Source organism: Pipra filicauda, unplaced genomic scaffold (assembly GCF_003945595.2).
Source record: "Pipra filicauda isolate LSUMZ 115617 unplaced genomic scaffold, ASM394559v2 scaffold534_size341627_pilon, whole genome shotgun sequence".
NCBI lineage: Eukaryota > Metazoa > Chordata > Aves > Passeriformes > Pipridae > Pipra > Pipra filicauda.
The window spans coordinates 76,009-96,384 of record NW_024104681.1 but is presented as its reverse complement, the minus strand read 5'-3'; the positions used below and the strand labels follow the sequence as shown (position 1 = coordinate 96,384).

The window sequence follows — 20,376 nt, the reverse complement described above, 5'->3', positions numbered from 1 at the left end:
AACTTGGTGTCATCTGCAAATTTGCTGATGGTGGACTCAGTGCCCTTATCCAGGTCAATAACATATCCCATCAATAGCAAAACCCATTTCTGCAGTCACATGGCAAAACATGTGGGAAATTCCTTCATTTAAACCAAATCAATATCTTCATCCAGGCCATGATGCACTTTCAGAAACAACCTCAGTGGCTCAATAGAGGGAATGAATGGTCAGGAATGAGGGCTGCATGCACCAGCTTAAGCCAATAAAGAAATAAAGGAGCAGCTGCAGGTTGATTCTCAGGCATTCTTCTAAGAAATGCAAAGTCACAAAAGCATTGAAAGACGGGAATCATCAGGATTACCACCACCAGAGAGAACTTACCCCCATGACCTTACCACGCTGCTCAACATCCTCCCACATGCAGTGGACGATGTAGCGACACATGTACTTGCCCGTGCGGCCCTCCTGCTTCATCCGCACCAGACACATCCTGCAAGGACACACCCCACAGTCAGAGCTCCCACGGCTTCTTTCAGAAGGAAAGAATAAATGACATATACTTCAGCTCATTTAAGATTTTCCTCGCAGTATATGTTTGTGGTCAGGAAAAAAAAACACACGAGGAGATTTTTTTTTTTTTTTAAATAAACTCTTCTATTCTCCACTCAGGAGCCGTATCTGCTGGATTTTGGCCAGTGCAGCCATGGAAGAGTGCTAGTGGGCTCTATTCTTCTTGTCAGCATTGTAATCTAGTTCAACACTACTGTAACCTGAATTCCTCAGCCTTAAGAACATCTCACCCTTCGGAGCAGGAACACATGGCTTGGCTAATCCCAGGCTCTGAGCCAGCTGCAGCTCAGCTTGATGCACTGAAGTGCCGTAAGAGCCCCAACCAGCCAAGCTGGGAAACCTTAAGCAAGTTACAGGCTTCAACCAAATTCACATTAGCAATGTCCTAAATTATTTCAACTACAGGGGTCTTTGGATACGTGTCCAACCACCTGGCAAAACCCCCACACGCAGCACATGTGAGACCAACTCAGAGGTCTGAAAGTGCATTGTGGGATCTTAATGAGAATATCAGGTTGAGTTGTTTTACTTTTGTTTAAAAGCATTAAAGCCACTCAAACTTCATTGCTGCTGTTCTGCCTACAAAATAAATCACATGAACAAACATTTTATTTTGCCTTTTTTACAACATCTGCAAAGAGCACGAACTGAAGCCCAGGCTGATCCCTCACTGAGGAGTCCCATCACCTGTCCCATCCTCTCTGCCTCATAAACCAGCTCTGCTCCTGTGCTGAGGCACAAGTGCCTGCCCAGGATTGACTGAGTGACTGTAGATGAGATGATGCTCAAACGCTGGAGCTGAGAGAAGTCATTGCTCTTCACAGACATGCTACAAGTGGGAAGCTGCTCGCAGGTGATTTCTTCTTACAGCTCATGTAAAACCAGCAGAGCTGGGGGCGCTGGGAAGCTGGTGCACATTAACAATAGTGAATGTGCCACAAGAGCTGAGAGGTAAAAATTATCTTTTTTTAATAGATTTGTTTCTTTAGTGTATATAAGATCCACAGGCATTAAAAGAATTTGGTGACCTGTGAATGCCAACTCAACAGGGAGAATCATAAACACCTGAAGTGTGCCCTGTAAAAGGACAGATGAAAATCTTTACAATGGATTTTCTTGTCTACTGACTAGTAAAGACATTACCTTGCAAAAGAAGCAAAACTTATTGCAAGTGATAGTCACATAGACAAATGAAACAGAAGGCAGCAAAAACTTCAGTCCCATATTCTTCTTTCTGGTCAGAACCAGACTTTCAAGTCCCATATAAAGGCCATTGAACTGAAACATAACACTGAAGGAAGAAAAGCCCACAGACCAGAATTTGATGTCTAGATGCAGAGCTTCTCAAAACGACACTGGCTCTACGAGAGACAGCTCAAGCTCCAACACCAGCAGGTGCAATGAGGTCTGAGACTGGAGAGAGGGACTGAGGCATGGCAAGGAGACCTCCAAGGTGGAGGGACTGAGAGATTCCAGGGAGACGACAGGAGGAGAAGGGCAAGGGCAGTCAGACAAGGGAACACTGGGAAGAATGTGGCAGTTTCTGTCTCAGGAACCAGAGCTGTGTAAGGATTCCCAAGGGTTACAATATGGCAGTGACAACTCGGTGTCTGTCCAACAGCACCACTGTCCAGCAAACAAATGCAATTAAGATGGTATCAAAACCAAACCCTCACTTGTTCACAGAAAGATGACAAAGCTTAGTGCTCAAACAGTGGTCAGAGAACAACTGTCCAGGTACCAGCCCTTCCACAAAACAAATGCACAAAGAGCGTAAAACTTTTGTTTTACTTCCACCCGTTTGAAAACCTTTGTTCTTTTTGTGCATTTACATAATTGAGCTGTACAAAAAAGTGAATTGGTAAGAGTTACTGAATCCAAAAATTTTACACACTCTTAAGTAAAAAGACTCAGTTTAAAGGACAAATTTTGGGCTAAAAAAGCATTTTTATACTTCTCTTGCTGAATACACAAACTCAGGGGTGAAAAAAAAGAAAAATAAAAAAAAAAGAGTGGCTTGGCAAGAAAACCTCCTCCCAGGCACAAATAGTGGTTCCTACCCTGTGTGCCTTTAGTGGTGGAGAGGCAGGAGGAGAGGGTGGTGACAGACCAACAGCCAACAACTGGTCAGTGATGAGCAGGACTGGAGTGGTGTTCAGAGGAAAACCTGCTACTCATGGAGCCTAAAAGGCAGCTCTGTGTTTGGATGCAGTGCTGTCACAGAGCTGTTCTGCAGCACCACGAGTGAGATCATGGAATTTTGCAGTTTATTTGAAAGTTTGGTAGTTTGTTACTTCACCTGCTGTCTGAGGTTTAAAAGACACAGACTCTTTAAAGCCTATAAACCTCCTAACTAGATCACCACGGTGTGAAACATTTTATTGTTTCACTACAGAATCTGTGCTGTAGTTTAGTCAAATACTGGCTCATCTTCATCAAACCATGAAAGCAAAATTACTCCAAACTATCTTTAGAAAGCTGTCTACCTCACACTGCTTGGGTTGGATAATTTTTGCTTTATTCAAGTTATGCAGAGCGATTATGCTAGAAGAAAATGACATGAAAGGATGACTGAAAAGGAACAGGAGCATCTGTAACCCGACCCATCTCAGCTGAGATGTTGAGATTTCCCACAACAGCCTCAGCTACAGCTGCTTCTGTACTCCCAGTGTGCCAGACTGGCTTGAACACCAGAAGTGAGGGTTGGCACCACCCTGATGACTGCCCTGTGCCATGCACTGGGGTGAGATGATCCATTAAGGGCAAAGCTTCCCGCTGTCCCCTGCACCTGGCCACTCATTCCTGCTTCCTCAGTTGCTCCAGAGCAACTGCTTCTGGAGCTACTTTACTGTTGTTCAGAGAAACTCCCCGGGCTTAACAACACAAGTATCAACAGCAGTTTTGGAGGGCTTTATTCTGTTTAACCCACTCATGGACAGCCACCAGCTCGGGGGACAGCAGGAAGCTCCCGAACAGACTTTGCCCCAGTTCTGCTGTGACATTGCACTGCAGTGAATTGTGACAACGAGTTCTGAAGTCACCCCAAGGAGGTTTTGCATGTTCTCCTGTGCCCCAGCCTGGTCACCCATTGCTGTACCTCCAGCATGGACAGGGCTCTGCTGGGACCAGCTGACAGAACCCAGCCTGGCTGTGCAGCCTCCTCTCCCCTGGGGTCTTTGCTTAGGCCATGGTAGCCCACTCCCTCATGTTAAGGCAGGACCAACTAAATGCCTGAGACATTCCAAATAAACTTATTCCTAAAATCTCTCTCAAGCAAAACTATTCCGATGCAATTAAAGCCCTCTACCATGAAACTGAGTCTGTTCCCTTTCTTCTGAAGCAGCACATTTCAAAAGAAAACAGTGTCCTCAGGCTTCTATATGCAAATCAGAGGAATCTTTTCCTGCAGGAATTGTTTTCTACATATTTAGTGGTTCTTGTTCTCATCTGGACTTTCTCAGGCTGATCAAAACCTTGCTAAGTGCAGATTTCCTTAAGAAAAACAATGCTTAGATGAACTTTTGCAACAGGTCTTTGATCCTTTCAGAACAGGAATTGCAGCACGACTATTTTGATCCTAAATACTTCAGGGATGTCACCATTCCTGGTCTGGTGAAAATATGAAGGCAGCTCTAGGTATCTGCATGATAACTATTGAAGCAAGGCACTTCTTAGCAGCCACCCAAGTAATTTCTTTGGCAGTTTGGTAACAGCTCTGGACTCTGCCAATACTCCACTCACACTGCATGGGAAAATGCAAACCAGCAGTGGAGATGAACAGCTTGAGATTTTCTAAAGGTCTGAACTTCCAAACATAAAGCCAGGAGTCCCCCTGACATCAAAGGTGTGAAGTAACAGAAACAGCCTATAAAAACATTACATCTAGGAAAGCATAATGATAGGTTGGTTTTCTAAATAATATCTGCGGGTTGATTTTTTTTAAAGCATGATTTTAGCACTGCCTTGGAAGGCACTGAAGTGTTTCTAAAGGAACATTATCTTGAAAGAAGTTTGCAAAAGCAGAAGCTAAACACGAGAGCCTGAATTCCTCCCTTTCTGACTGGAGGTAAGTAGAAAAATCCTATTCACCAGACAGGAAGAAATAAGAGCCGGAGACTCAAAGAGGACCCACAAGAATCTGTAACATAAGAAGTTATGCCTGACAAGCACCTTAAGTCCATAAAAACTGGGACACAAAGGGCACAGAAAAATTGACTAGAACAGGCTGGGAAATGACAACAGCAAGAAAGGAGGCAAAGTTTACCAAACTAGGAAAAATTCTCACCTTCTCCAGGTCCAGAAGACACTGTAAATCAGTGGAAACCAAAACCCTGAATAAGAGGGAAGAAGTCAGTACATCAGAGATTGCTTGCAGATTGCTCTGCAAGGGGGAGCAGATCACGATCATGATCTCTGTGGCACATCATTGGCCACCAGCTCAGGAAGGTTTCAAGCCTCTGAGGCAAATGGTCCAGCAAGAGAGACAGGATGGGAGCCTTCAGACAGGGTGGGATGTCCTTGACCCTGCCAGAGCCAGCAAAAGCGATAATGTTCCACTCCTACCTTACTGAGGTCAAACTGCTTAAAGAAAGAGAATCCCAGAGAGCAGGGCAATAAACCTGCCTGGGAAAGCAAACCATGCCATGGTAGGATGCTGGTCACTGAGCTCAGCAGAAGCAAAGCCTGCAGCATTTCCCAATGACCCAGGTAGTGAGCAGGCCTGTCACAGGCTTCTGTGTCCTGGAATATCAAACTGGATCTCCCATCTGAGGTCCAGAATGACACTGCTCCTTAGGTCAAGCCACCAGGAACACAAAGGAGCCAGACTCACACACCCTGGAAAAATTAACCTTCAGTGCTGCCCTCCACACTCGAGTTCTCACTGCTGTCACATGAGGCAGAGGGATTTGGTTCTATCCTGCCTGTGTAGGATACTGCTGTCAACCTGCCCACTGTATCCTACACATAAGAGAACTTCAATTCTCCTCAGTCAATCTCTCCTTAACATCACCAGCTCAAAGCCTGGCAACTCTTGGCTTTCTTCAAAAGAAGCCTACGTAGCACTTTGATCTTAGAAATTTGTGCCTATCCTATACCAATTTCATCTCTATCATAGTTCCCTTGTTTATTTTTATTATTAATCTTGAATTTCATACTGTGTATCAATCACAGGATATATTTTCCCGTCAATGAGAAACAAAGATGATGTGAAAAAGTGTGTTCTTAGCAGATTCATCTTACCTCTTTTTGTTTTTCCCCAGACACTTACAGTTTGCTTTTCAATATTTATTGCACTAGTTTTCCAAATATCTATATGAATTATTAGCTTATCAATTAATTTTTAAAGCCTTTTTCCCACAGGGAAGAGTAGGAAATAAATAAACTGCAAATCTCAAGGGTCTTCCTTCCTTGATTCCACTGATTTCATTCACTGATTTCAATGGTTCTGCTAATTTGTTCACTCTTCAGTGTAATGAGCTGCCCCATCTTTCAATATATTGAGGAGACAGGAAATTAAAAGGAGGGAAGGGGAAAAGGAGGAGGCAAGGAAATAAGGGGCCTTAAGTGCAGCTATTTCAGTACAAACTTCCTTTCAGCCTTTGGACAGCTGAACCCCAAGTCTATGGACTTCAGTTCCCTGAAAGATCTGGCACTTACAAAAATGACTGTACTCCCTTGTGCATCCCCTGACCTTTACAAGTGTGTAATGCTAGATGAAAACCTGATTTTTTTGGCTACTACTTTCACAAACGAAAAAGGGGGAAAAAATTCATGTTTAAGGTGTCAGATATTTTTACATGCAGCCAAGCTGGCATTCACCCCCCTGCATGTGCCTTTCAGAGGCGCAAGAGTAAATGCCAGTGCTATAATTTGTTAAATGCTTCTCATCACCACAAATTCTCCCAATTTAAAAGACTTTTACATAAATTTAAACTTTTCCTAAAACACCCAAGTAAGATTTTTCCACACAGCCTGAGAAAGGCTTTTAGAAAACTCATGGCAAAGATCATTCCACTAGTGAGGAATTTTAAGATGTAAGAGATGTCAGGTTCTCTATGGGACTTTTTGTTCTTCAGTAGAAAAGTGCTGTAGTTCAGTCATCAGTAAAATGAATAAATCCTCTATTATCAACAAGCACAGAGCCTACTTTTTCCTCACATTAAGATGCATACATATCACTCTATTCCTGAAAATAATTATATTACTAATTTGATTTTCACTTACCAGACATGAAGCTGGGCTACTAGGAACCATGAATTCAAAGTATCAGGCATTTGGCACCCTTGATGAGAAGGGGGGAAAACACAAAAACAAAACTAAGTATTAATATAAACTCCATCACATTTTGTCCCTAACAGAAATCCACTACACAAAAACCTAAATGCACTTTGGTAATTTTTTTCAGTAATAACAGTACATATACATTGGAGGAAATATCATTTACTGTCATGTTTGTGCTCAAACTCTAGAACATGCACCCACAGGACGCTGTAGATTCTGAAAGGTTTCAGGTGTTTGGGGCTCACTTGGATAACATTTACGGGGGGGGGAATTAAAAAATGGAGAAGGAGACAAACATGTGGCTTCTAGGTCACAAAGTCCCAAAGCAGGAATGAATAACAGGGAGGAATCAATGGATGCTTTGCTCTGTTCTTACACTCTTCCTTTGTATTTGCTGCTCTCTCCTGCCAGGGACAGAGTTCTGTGTCTCTGATTCCACTGTCAGGGTAAATCTGTAAATCTGTAAATCAGTAAATCTGCCCTGATTTACTCCAGCACAGCCCCCAGCACTCTGAGCGTACCTGTCAGGCTACATTTGGATTAAAACCACTGACCAACCACACAAACAATCTGTTTGCAGGTTTAGCTCTACTCCCACAGCCACTGTTTTTCCCAGAGCTGGTTTGTCCATATGTGTGCTCACACGATGGATCTCCACGTGCCCTTAGGGGGTGAGGCTGGAGATTTAGGCTGTGTGGCACAGAAACCATAGTCCTCTTCCTCATGCTTGAAAAAAATGGACCTATGGTTTCTGTGCACACTAAGTCCTTCAGTTCCTGTCAATCCTAAACCTCCCCCCCAGGCACTCACCTCTACATCTGTTTCCTGGAGAAGTTTTTAAGGGAAGTACCTAATGAGAAGGATCTGACACAGTCGTCTTGGCCTACCCAGCACTTGGCCTTGTCTTCTGGGCTGCTCAAACCGAGCTGGAAGAGGCCCAGAGAGCATTCAGGAACAGGCTCTCCAGTCAGATGTGTCCCAAGGAAGTCAACCTTATCTTCCCTGTGTTTAATATATTCCTTCCTAACTCCTATACTTCCTGGCTCTTAAGTATTACCAAGGAGATTCACCTGGATCACGAAGCAATACTTTCACAGCCTCTTTCTTTATATTTGCCAACTCTGGTCAGGCAACCACCAGAAGAACCAAACAAATCATGACTATTCCTCCCTCCCCAGAGAGATGACTCCATCAGTCCTAGGAGGTGCCAAGCTTCAGCATCAGTGCCCATACATCACCTCTAAGACAGTACAAAGACACTAACAGTCTGTGTTTGGAGATTAAACACAAATCTCCCTCACCCTTCTCCCCTTTTGGCTCTCTCATTCCTATTAGAAATAGTTCCTGTGCCTAGAAACGACTACTTTGACCAAAAGCCACGCCAAGGCATCTCTAACTAGGGCAGGAGCACACAATGCCTGCATTAACCAAACCATTTCAGCCAACGGAGGTTCCACAGGCAGGAGTCAAACACCCAGTTCAGACAGAGGTTTCTCAAGGAGGAGTTCCCATGGATCAGTCCCCCACCACAGAAATCACTCTGCAGTGGAAAGCAAAGCTCACACCTCTACCCCTGGAAACATGGAAAGTTTGTAAAGACCTATTCAGTACCCAGGAGGGAAGATTTTTTTTCTCTAACTTTCCAAGTGTTGCAATTCTATTTTTATAAATCATTTTTTAGCTTCTATATTAGGACTGTCTACATCGTAAATTTAAAGGAGGGGTGGCTCCTTTAAAGCAACAAGCTTGCTCTCAGCTATCAGCTTTGTAGAAAGAATCAAATTCTAAAATTCAGGGGGTTGGAACACCTTACTCTGGGAAACTAACTGGGGAGAAAGCTCCATCCTACAATGAAACGGAAAATTATTCCCCTCAGAATAGGACTAGATCTAGAAAAAATGTCTGCTGGTAAAGCTACCTATGAAATTACTGTGATAACAGCTGGGGAACAAACCTGTTCTGTGCACAGAACACATCCTGGTCACATGGCTGGTACTACAAGAGACATGAATGCTCAGGATTATGAGGACATATGTTTTCCTGCAGTTATGTCCTGCACTTAAAATTCATCAGGTAAGGGATGCAAAACTGGACCATGGACTTTTTCATGACAGATCATCTTTGCCACTCCCACAATTTTAGAAAGGACACCCTGGGATAATATCCCCACATCCTGCAAGAGAACAGGAGCACTGTGTCAGTGCTCCCCTGAGTGTGACAGGCAGCTGATGGGCTACGGGAGACACAAGAATGCAGAGTTTTCTAACCTTCAGCCCTTTGGAGCTGCTTTGAGTCCCACTAGGAGTCATCAAAAGGCTGTTTTGGTAGGGTCAGCTCCCTGCTGCTGCAGCTGCCTGACAGGAGAGTAGTTAACAGTATTAATAGTTGAAGATGAATTCAAGGTAACTCTACAGTCCATGTTCATCAGCCAAACTCCAGTTCAGCTCTGGGTAACACCTGCCTGATCCTAGAAGCTCTTCTGACCTTTCAAGTCTGAGGTCAGGCATGAAGCTCTCTGCTCACAGGCTGCCTCCTCCAGTTCACTAGAACTCCCCAAGCTCTCTGCCAAGCCTGGCACCAGGAACTTTGCTATTCCCTCTATTGGTTCTCTCTTCTCCTTTAAACAAGAAACAGCTGAAGTCCTAAAACAGCTCCACTTTCCACACAAGCAGCACAGTACAGACATTTGGGATACAAGCTCTAAAGTAGAGTTCCCACGTTTTCTCCGTGAATGATCCAAAACCAAGAGACAATGGAATGGCAGGTATAATAAAATTAAGTGCAGTACCATACTGAGAGTCTCAATTAAAACACCTCCTTTATACTCTAAAGCAGCCTTATGACTTGCATATCCATAGTCTGTATTTTGGGAACTGCTGTTCTAAGGCATATACAGAGACAGGCAGTTCACAGGGCTCACACTGTGCCACAGAGAGTTGGAAATTCCAGCGTGCATCAGCAGAAACACAGTGAGATAGGAAGAGAGCCCATAAGACATTGTCCTAGTCCTCACACTATCCACTCTTCACCCTCTGTCACCTCTGTCAGAGCACTACTTGACAAATTCCACACACCAGTCCACGTTCCATAGGGTCACAGTGCAGCTGCTATTCCTGCCACAACACCAGCACACCACAAAAGCACGTCCAGGAGCACTGGAGAAGGCTCTGTGAAGAACTGGTTCTGCTCACTCGGGGTTAACGAGCCCACCAGTGGTTTCACACACGGATGGCTGCAGGTTTCCAGGGTCAGCTCAGCGGGTTCACAGCGCTCACACACAGCAGAGAAAGAGCTAATAAGCTCTCCGGAGAGCAGAGCTGCCTCTGTGCAGTTCACTTGGATATCAACACCCTGCAAGTAGAGCCAGGAGTGCTGGGGGCAGCAGAGCACAAGCACAGCACAGGCGTTGGCCCAGCAGCACCATCCTGCCCTCGGGGCTCCCCAGCCGTGCTCGGCATCAGGAGGGGCTGCAACACCCTCCCCACAAGCTCGGGCACACCCGGGCTTGCTGCAGCACCAGGGGAGAGAGCTCAGAGTTAGTAGTTTCTGTTCCTACTCATCCCCCAGGCTGCTCCTTCAGGAGGGAACAATGAGCTTAAGCAATGTCCATCTGTAGTTGAAAAAAGGAAAAAACCAGCTCTTGACTGACCCAGTTTGATGAAGACACGGTGAGCAATTTCTCTGGAACCACAAGCACTGACCCCAGCACCACAGGTGTTCTTACACCACCAGTGCACTCCATCAATCCCAGCAAACTGTCTTGATCCTTAGCAGCAACTGTCTCAAGTCAATGCAAATATATGTTACCATTTAAAATACATGTTTTCTTTTTAAAACAGTAAGACAAAATTAAAAACACAGCTGAAGTGATTTTACTCAATACTGAGTCTGAAAATCTGTGCCAGTATCTTTTTCACAGACATGCTTTGATAGTCCTTTAAATTTTATCAAGGACAACATTTATGTATCTTTGTACAATTAAACAGAGATGGTGAAACACCAGTTAAAAACAGGAAAGCCCCTGTCTGAGAGATAAATACCACAGACAGAAGAGAACTTATCTGAGCAAGCCTGGGGGGCACAGAGCTGGGGAGAGGGGTGTGCACGGGGAAAAGGAGGTTCTCAGTTTCTGATCACTAGTGGTGAATCCTACTGCTCACAGAGTCCTCTCACTCCTGCAACCGCTGAAACCACATCACAGGTTTGGAAAACCTTCTGGAAGCCACTGGAAAATCTTGGAGTAGCAACACCACGTAACAAACCACCCTCAATAAGCTCTGCACTGGATGAAGGTGTCCCTTCAGCTGATCTCTCAAGAGGCAGCAGCCCAACCTGTGCTCTAAGTACTTGGTAGCTCAGGAATCCCAGTGACAGGCCAGATCCAGGTAATGGATTTACTACAGCTAAATCACATTAACATAGGAAATAATGCACACAAGAAAAAATATTACTGAAGCTTATGTAAGTCTCAAAAACACATCTTTTCCCTTCACCAGCCAGATTTGATACCACTCAAAGCAGCAACAGATTTTTAGCTAATAGTTGTGTATAGCATGGAAAAGCCAACCCAATCCAAGCCAATATTATGCCTATATACTTATAGGAGGGCCTTGTGTCTCTGTTCTAGTCATACTCTCTGCTCAGGCAAGAGATGTGTCCTGGTCATGGTCAGTAAAAATATAGGGAGTCTCTAAGTTGTAGCCAAACCTGGCCCAACCACGAGGGAGAGAGACAGGTAGGACCCTATGATCTCATACCATAAAAAAGTTGTGCCTCAGAGGATGGGGATGGTTCTCATAGCTGTGTCCCAGTTATGTTGGGGATGGCACCACATAGGGCACAGAGACCATCTGACCAGCGTAAAAAGGGAAGAGATATTTGAATTCTTAGTTTATGCCACACCTGGTAATAAAAAAGGCAATATCTTTCAAAGTCCATGATATTCTGAATTTTACCCATCCCCACTGCAGCAGGTAAAATTAACAATCCCAGACTCCAGAGGCTGCCCTCCTCACTGCAGAGCTTAAGGGAACACTGCAGCACTGTGAGCTCCCAGCTGACCACGCGCTGGCAGCGTCTGACAAGTCAGTCTTTTTGCTGTCACGTTTGTTGGTATCAGTTCATCTAACGGCACAGTTCCACCACGAGCTGTCCCAGCAGCCCCATCCACAACCCCCAGTCCATTACTTACTGCTAAAGAACTCCTCGTAGTCGGTTTTCTCCACGCAGCACGTGTACATGCGCAGCGCCGCCACCTTGATCTTCTACGGCAAAAGGAAAGGCAACACTTGAACTCTTCGTTCCCGAGAGCTCCTGGACCTGCTGCAGCTGGTAAATGCGCTGCCCCTTGCTGAAAACACTTCTTTAGATCATCACAATCACTTGGGATTTATGGGAGCACTTTAAACTATGCCAGTATAATGAATCTTGCCTCGAGGGGAAAAAGTTATTAAATGGCTTCTTGAATATCCTTCCAAATCTAGCTGGATACAACACTTGATATAATAACAGAAAAAGAGTCCAATTCACAATTCCTGGTTTTCTCTAATAACTCTAAGTGATGTACACCACTGAGAGTGTTTTGTATAATTTAAGTTTTAAATATTAAAGAAGTCACATGCCAGACATGCCCTAAAAATAGTAAATAACGTCCTAAAATAAAATGTCCTAAAAATAATAGATTTTTCCTAGAAAAATGAAACTTGATTGACTAAGCTTGGAGAGCGAGAGAGGAATCCCAAATGATAAATGACATGAGGTATTCCCAGGTGCTTTGGCACTTCTCATTTTGTTTCTGGCCTGCCACTGCACCCAAAACACCTCCAGTGCATCCTCCAGAACACAGACACATGTGCTGAAACTTCAAAGGTCACAATAACTAATAGCAAAGATCTTAAGGAGCTGTCAGCCATTCCTGTTTGCTAATATTGGGGGAAGAAAAATTAAGAAAAATTTGAAAACTCCACAACCCACTCCCCTGCCTAAGCCTTGGCCTTGGCCTAGGAAGTGGCCTTGGCTTTGGGTTGCTTTGGTTTGGTTTATGTCTTTTTTGTTTTTAGTGACATATACTGGGGACCCTCTCAGTGCTCACTATATTACAGGGATGAGCACTCTGCCTGTTAAATGGCAGTTCAAATCACCACAGTAATTATTTGTGTCTCCTACAGCCAAAAGGAAAATAAAGAAGTTGCAACTGATTGCTGAGGAAACACAGGAGCCCATTATTTTTCTGACTCAGTAATCTTAGGCTTCTGTCAGAAATCAAACCTACATCTAAACTTCTTGAAGTAAAATAATTTACACTGCTTACAGGAGTTCTGAAGGTTTCCCTTTTAAAGGAAACACTGCCTGGCCTGGGAGCAGAGATGTCCCTGGTGAGAGCCACTGCCCCAGAGCAGGCATTACTAGACATTAAAAACATATTGCAAAGAACAGTCCCCACAATCCAGCCCTCAAATAAGGCAGGTAACAAAGGAGGAACTGATGAAATTTAATCATGGAAGTTTTAGGGTGTAGAAGAGGTGTGGGGGAAGGGAGAAGAAAATGGAAAAAAAGCAGAGAAATATGAAGAAACTTCCCAAAGATCTCCTAGAGAGCACTGGCAAGGCCAAAAATGAACTCAGGTCTCTTGGGGCCTAACCACAAAATAACTCTCTCCCAACCCAGGTTCCCCAGCCAAAAGCAGGCAGTAAAGAGCAGCAATTAAGGAGAACTCTGAATCAACACTTAGAGCTAATAAGAATCTTTATTACAACAATATGTACACAAGCACATGGGAGAGAAACTACACTCTCATGAGGTTTAGCATCACCTGATTAAAGCAACTGATTTAAACCAAAATACCTAAGCCTCTTATGGGTCAGTTATCTTTGCTTTACACTGTCTGAGGAGCAAGATGCAATCAGCAACAGTTTCAGACCAGTCTCAGAGGAGGTGCACTCTGCCTTGCAGATACTCAAAGCACCTTAACATTTTTATTATTTTTAATTTTTTTCTATTCGAAGAACTGATTTTAATTCCAACACAATTGGGCTCAGCCCTTCCTTCAAGCTGCCTTTTCCTCTCACTCTTTTATACTCTCTTCCAGTTCAGAGAAAAGAAATTATGAATTTCATGTTTTTCCTTCTGCCTAAGGAAGTGAAGGTGTTTCTTACTGAACTGCTCTCACTTAGTCAGTGTTAACACCTGCTTTATGAAAGGGCTATTTAAAACGAAAAGGATAAAGGGAAGGATCTATTTGTGACTTTGACCTGGTCAACTACCACTGAGCAGTGCCTTGAACAGCAACACACCATATCTCCCTCCTGACTGCCTGGGAGACCCTCCAGCCCCAGAAATACAGAACCCTGGGAGAGGCTCAGAGAAGGGCAACAAAAATCAAACCATGGAAGAGCCTCAGTAAAAGAAGCAAGTTAGACCCAGCCTCCTCACTGCAGGGAAAGGTGTAGATATTATATAATATACAGGCCTATAAAATCATCAGTGGAAGGCAGAATAATCACCTTTTTTTTTTTTAATTACAAAATTAAAAGGCATCAACTAAAACCACCTGTACTTCTTCCCCCAGTGGTGCCTCAGGCTATGGAAATCCCTGATACTGAATGCTATGGAAGCTACAAACAAGAGTTCCAAGTGCAACTGGACCAATTTACAGAAGAAAAAACTCAATAAATACTATACCAAAAATGTCTGTTTTCATGCAGGAAGTCCTGAAACTGGTGGAAGCTGAAGGAGCACATGAGACAAATATCACAATGTGCTTTACCTGTAATCGAATCCTTCCCAATTTACAGCAATTGGTCATTATTAGGGATAAGATGATGGACTACGTGGGTGTTTGACTTGCACAGTAAGGCTGTTACTGTGGGTTTTGGTGCACAAATGAAATGAAAAAATCAAATATTTGAAGAAATTCAAGAAGGCTTTAGACCACACAAACCAAAAGCAATACTGGTACCTGTGTCAATGATGGCAGTGGACAGATCAAGAGAGGTTCAAGCTACGGATTATTATTCCTTACATCAGAAAACAGGTATTTACATGGGTAATTAACAATTTTCCACTAAGTACTATTCCTATCACAAGAAAAAAATGTGCGGATTTTTTTGTCTGCTTTTTAGAACAATCAAACAACCAAAAGAATTATTAAATGACTGCTTTACCCATCTGCTGTACTTGAGTGGTCCTGTGAACCCCATTGCTTCTATTATCCTTGTGAAAGCACCCACTTTCTCTTCAGATGGATGCAAGGAATCTTTTGCAGAAAGATGCTGTAAAATTGAAATAGCACATATTTCAGTCTCAGCAATTAAATCTGAAAAATCATTTTAGTTAGAAAAGACACAGATTTAATAGGGAATTTTAGGTTTTTTGTTCACTGTCTTTTTTCAACAAAACAAACACATATTTAGGTCTTCTCTGAAAATATTACCTTGGTTTTCCTATGTGACATTCTTCTCTTTATGAATGCAAACACTGCAAACCACTGTGATAAAACCATCTCAGTGGCAGCTTACATTCAAATAGTTTGTAGAGAAGCCTGCTTTCCAAAATATGGCTCCTATCCTAGACTCCCATATTCTTTCTAGGTCCATGTTTTTAATTGGGTTTAAGTTTTTTGCACAAAAAACAAGCAAACAAATCACAGGGAGAGAGTAAATAAAGCAAACCTTTTACATTCCCTCTCTTCCTCTCACAGGCATATCATATCCTAGAGTAATTACACGTTATAGAAACCATCAGCTCCATTTTAAAACCAGTGAAGCTACACAAACCCACTGTTCTCACCAAAAAGCTCCCTCAGATTGTTATTCCCCTTCAGCTACACAATGTGGTACTTGCAGAAAACCTAGATCAGGAAAGCATTTATTCCCCAAGGACTCGCAGTGCTTGCAAACATGAAGATAAATATTCTCTTCCAGACCAATTCTACACCTTAAACACCCCTGGGCTGATGCTGTGGCTTAACCCCAGGGGCAACTGGGGATGGGGGAGAGAACTGTGAGGGTAAAAGTAGAAAACTCGTGGGTTGAGGTAAATGCAGTTTAATTAGTTAATCAGAAACCACACACACAAGCGAAGCAGCACAAGGAATTCATTCCCCCCTTCCCATGGGAGGCAGGTTCAGCCATCCCCAGGACAGCCAGTCACAGTAATGGTGACTTGGGAAGGCAAACACCATCACTCCAAACATCTCCCCTTCCTCCTCCTCCCCACAGCTCTGGGTGTGAGGATGATGCCACACGGTCTGGAACATCCCTGGGGTCAGATGGGATCCTTGTGCACCCCCAGCTATTCCCTTGGTGGGGTGAGGAGCAGAAAAGGCCTCAGCTCTGTGCCAGCCCTGCTCAGCAGGAACTAAAACATCCCTGTTATCAGGACTGTTTCCAGCACACATCCAAACCACAGCCCATACCAGCTACTGGGAAGAAAATTAACACTACCCCAACCCAAATGAGCACAACTGGTAAGAAAACTCCCTGGCATTCTCCCTCTGAGCACCCTAGCAGCAGCAATCAGCCATCAGGAATTACCACTGGTACTCCAGCAAATGATTTCCATGAATTAACTCTGCAGTATAGACCTTTAGCTATCAACAAATTACTCTATTTTTAACCCATTTTTTGCACGTGAATCTCCTACGTACACTCGAGGAAACACAGCTGAGAGCCATTACAATCTGAGAAAGTTCCCTGACCAAAGAAATATTAAACTGTTTTAAGCTGCTGGCATTTTACCCTAAGCATTTCCTCCTAACACATCAACACACTAAGAAAAGGATTTTCTTAGCAAGGAAGCAATTTAGCATCACCAGGGCTGCCACACGTGGCCAGAACAATGAGACCAGGCTGCCAACTCCAACAAGGAGCAGGAGCAGCTCCTTGGAGAAGACAGGAAAGCAGAGAAACAGCACACCCCCCCCAAGCTTCCTGGGGTGTACCTGTCCAGCTTCTGACAGACATTCCCGCACTAGAAAATGTATCCGGTCATTTTTGGCAGCTCCAATTGGATGCACCCTCAGTATTCCAGTGTTTGAAACTGTTTAACCTCCATAACACGAAGGTGTGGTACGCTGAGGTTTCAGGGTTTAATGTAAAAACTGTGCCTGTTTTAAATCCAGCCTTGTCATTTGGACTAGTGATCTTTAAAGGTCCCTTCCAACCCAAACTATTCTATGACTGATTTCCCTGGATGCTCCCAATTTTCCTATAAGAACCTGCAAACAACCATTTTCTATTCCACTTTTCAGTCTTTTATGACTTTTATAGGCCAGTATCATACACATGCCCATCCCTCTAATTTAGAAGGGTCCTAAAATAGCCTATTCTCATACAGAAAGCTTTTCCCATTGCTGATCATTCTCTATAGCCTTCCTAGCACTAGTATAATGATTTTTGAAATGGTATGAATGACACATAAATGCATATTAAAATATAGACCCATATCCTGCACAAGTTGCTATACTTAATTAAAAACTAACTGTAAAGGTGACAAAAACTGTAGCTTTGAGACCTAATGCATCCCTGATTATAATCCACAGACAGGCCTGAGCATTTGAGATAAAACACTTCGCCCCTGTGTACTGTCCACTGTTAAAGGCTCAAACCCCACCATGTCCAGTATCCAGGGAAACAGGGAGAAACACACTAAGCACCACTTCAGCATCTGTCAGTCACCCTGTCAGACAGTGTCACACTGCCCAGGACCTCCTGGGATACTCAGATCCTTCTCTGATTGTCAAAACTGTTCACCGTGTCCCCTCTCACCACCCAGAACAAAAGTGTCTGCAAAGGCTCATCCCAGCCCCTGCCACATGTGATGGACCCCCTGAGTCTACTGGCAGTATGTGAATATTTAAACCAATTTTCAGCACCTCCTCTTCAAGAATATCCCACGCAATACTCTCCTCTACACTACAAAAGACTCCTAACCTTGCATAATCCCCCCCCAGCCAGGCAATGACAGGAATTGCTCAGTGCAGAACCTGTGTCCAATAACCACTGCCACACCAAACTCACTAAATCAACCTTCATCTCCTCCACAGGAACTACAATCACACTGAACCTCTAGAGAATCCAGGCAGAACTTCACCACAGGCCTCTTATGTACACGTGCATTATGAAGCCTCCCTCAGCACAGGTCTTTCATTGCACAGAGGAAGTTAAAAACCAAAATTATCTCAATTCAACTGCTGTTATCTCGTCTGGCCAGCAAGCAGGTTTTTCCTAAGAAATGCCATGATTCTTGCTTCATTCCTCTGCAAGTCAGCCTGGACTAGCTCAGGAGAGGGGATTTAAGCAGGGAGTGCTTGGTTCAGCCAAGTGCAACTAAACAGTCCTATAACATCTATAAAATCAGACCTAGGAATCATCAGGGCAAGGAGAGGGAAGCAAGTGAGTGGCTCAGTGGTGCTTAGTTGCCAGCTGGGCTTAAACCATGACACACAGAGAGAAAACTTCAAAAATATGTTGTATAACTCACTAAAAACAAGCTCATCAAGACACTGTAAAGGAGATAAGCCCACCTCAGGCTGCCTTTCCTGCCCAATGCAGTGCTTAAAGCAAACAATCTTCTTAATTTTGACACCAAATATAAACTGAAACATCTGGGGCTCACCATCAATTCCAAACCACTTTCCCACCAGGAGTGCACAGTCAAGTTCACATTTCAAAGATGAGTAAGTACTTCTCTATTCAAAATAATGAAGTTGCTGTCCAAAAACCCACCTCAAACCTACTCTGCTGTAAACTGCTTCCTCTCTGGTCATAAATCCTGCCTGGCTTCTTACACCAAGGCTATTTTAACCAGTTTCCCAATTCATCTTTCAACCCTTGGACCCCTCCCCTAGTCCTTTCCAATACATCAAAAGCAAGTCTTGAGTCCTGCCTTGAAGATCTCCATGCCACTCCTGGTTTGTTGGATCTGCTATCTGGTCATCCACTGCTCTCCCAGATCTGCTCTGCAAATGCTGCTTGTGTGGGTATCAGAGAGCAGTGCAGGCAGGAACAGGGACTGGGGGATGCACCATGTCTGGGAGCCTGGATTACACCTTTAGCTCTGGCCACGATAAATTGTGCAACCCCTTTTGACATGCCTCAGTCTCCCTGTCTGCAAGATGTTTGGTTTGTCTCACTAGCTGAAAAACACCGAAAAATAGACTAAAGATAGGAAAACCTCTAGTTAAGAACTAAACGTAAAGAGAAACCAGGGCTTCTTTCCTTGCACACATTTCCTTGTTTTCCTTCATTTCTTCTATCACGTCAAAATAACTAATTCTAAATCCTTCTTAGCATGTACCTCTAACTCTACACCAGCAAAATACACTACTGGGTAGATAGCAAACTGGGATTGCTGCTTTCATGGAAGTTTTACCCATCAATCCCTAACTTTCTTCTTTCTTCTGTCCTATCATTTCTCAGGCATGCATTCCGTTTTGCCATTTTCTTCACACTGGCTTAACAAGAGCCAAATCAGGATAATTATTAGTTAAGGGATGCTGACACCCGTAATTTAAGTGGTAAACTAATCTTATGGAGTTGAATCAACTCCAGAAAACTTCTATTCCAAGACAAAATACAATGAATGCACAAGATACATAGACCACAGATTAACAAAATAGTACAGGTGAACAGTAAATAAATTATTAGACAATAATTAGCTGTTATTAGTAGATTGCATGACAATTTTCAGTGTTTAGCAGATACCAAAACTGTCATCACACTTTATTCCCAAGCTAAAGAATCAGAAACCATCCTGTCGCTTCTAATATGTATGGAAGGAACATCTGCTCTCCACACCAGTAACTATTCCCCTTGACTTAGTTTCTTTCCTCACTGGAAGGAAGCCCTCAGGATTATCACTGGAACCTTCATCCTTATAACCCAGCTGTAACTGCACCTTCCTATGCCAGCCCCTCATTTTCTGGAAAGGAACAGAATTCCTTCTCAAATGACTGGACCCATTGTTCTCACCACACTAAAATATCTTAGAGAAAAGCTGAGTCCTCTCCTACATGTTCTGAGCAGTGTTTTGCCTCCTGTCCCTGTATAATCCCCAGCACATGTGCCCTCCAACAATAAAACCATCCAGCCCTTCTCACCTTATTTGTATTGTAAAAGGATCTGTTTTGCTGCGTGGTGGCTCCATTGGCTTGAATCAATCCTCGACAGAACCTGGACAGTCGGAAGGGGCCAGCCTTGTGTCTCTGGTAAAAATGATACAAGAAAAGAAAAGGAAAAAATTAAGAGATCATTGACGTCACTTTACACCAATCACCCTTAGTTTGCTAATTAGTTTTGGCTAATCCTGAAAAACTTTATATCAAAAAACCCACAAATTTATTACCATAACTGTTACAAACAAAATAGCTGTCCATGCTTGACACTCCACACCATTCATTTTCCAGTGTTCCATAAATGTACTGATGGAATGGACTGGCAGAACACTCCACTCAAAACCCACAGGCTGTCTGCTTTCACTTGCTTACACTACTTTTAATTATGGTTTTGTCTTTTAATGAAGAATACTTCTTTTTCCTGACCT

The 20,376-nt window shown here is 43.5% G+C and overlaps 1 protein-coding gene across 2 annotated transcripts in view; it reads right to left on the bottom strand.

The window, feature by feature from the left end:
• Positions 1-20,376, bottom strand: part of LOC113986937 (ubiquinol-cytochrome-c reductase complex assembly factor 1) — a 47,973-nt gene that overhangs the window by 22,445 nt on the left and 5,152 nt on the right. The window contains exons 3-7 of one of the 2 annotated variants that reach the window (XM_027719127.2): positions 19,934-20,038; positions 14,997-15,104; positions 12,026-12,095; positions 6,778-6,835; positions 364-472 (exon numbers count right to left, since the gene is read on the bottom strand). In XM_027719127.2, coding sequence (XP_027574928.1) covers positions 364-472; positions 6,778-6,835; positions 12,026-12,095; positions 14,997-15,104; positions 19,934-20,038 — 450 coding nt within the window. Of the gene's footprint in view, positions 1-363; positions 473-6,777; positions 6,836-12,025; positions 12,099-14,996; positions 15,105-19,933; positions 20,039-20,376 lie in introns of both variants that reach the window. The other variant, XM_027719126.2, reaches the window with a different exon arrangement.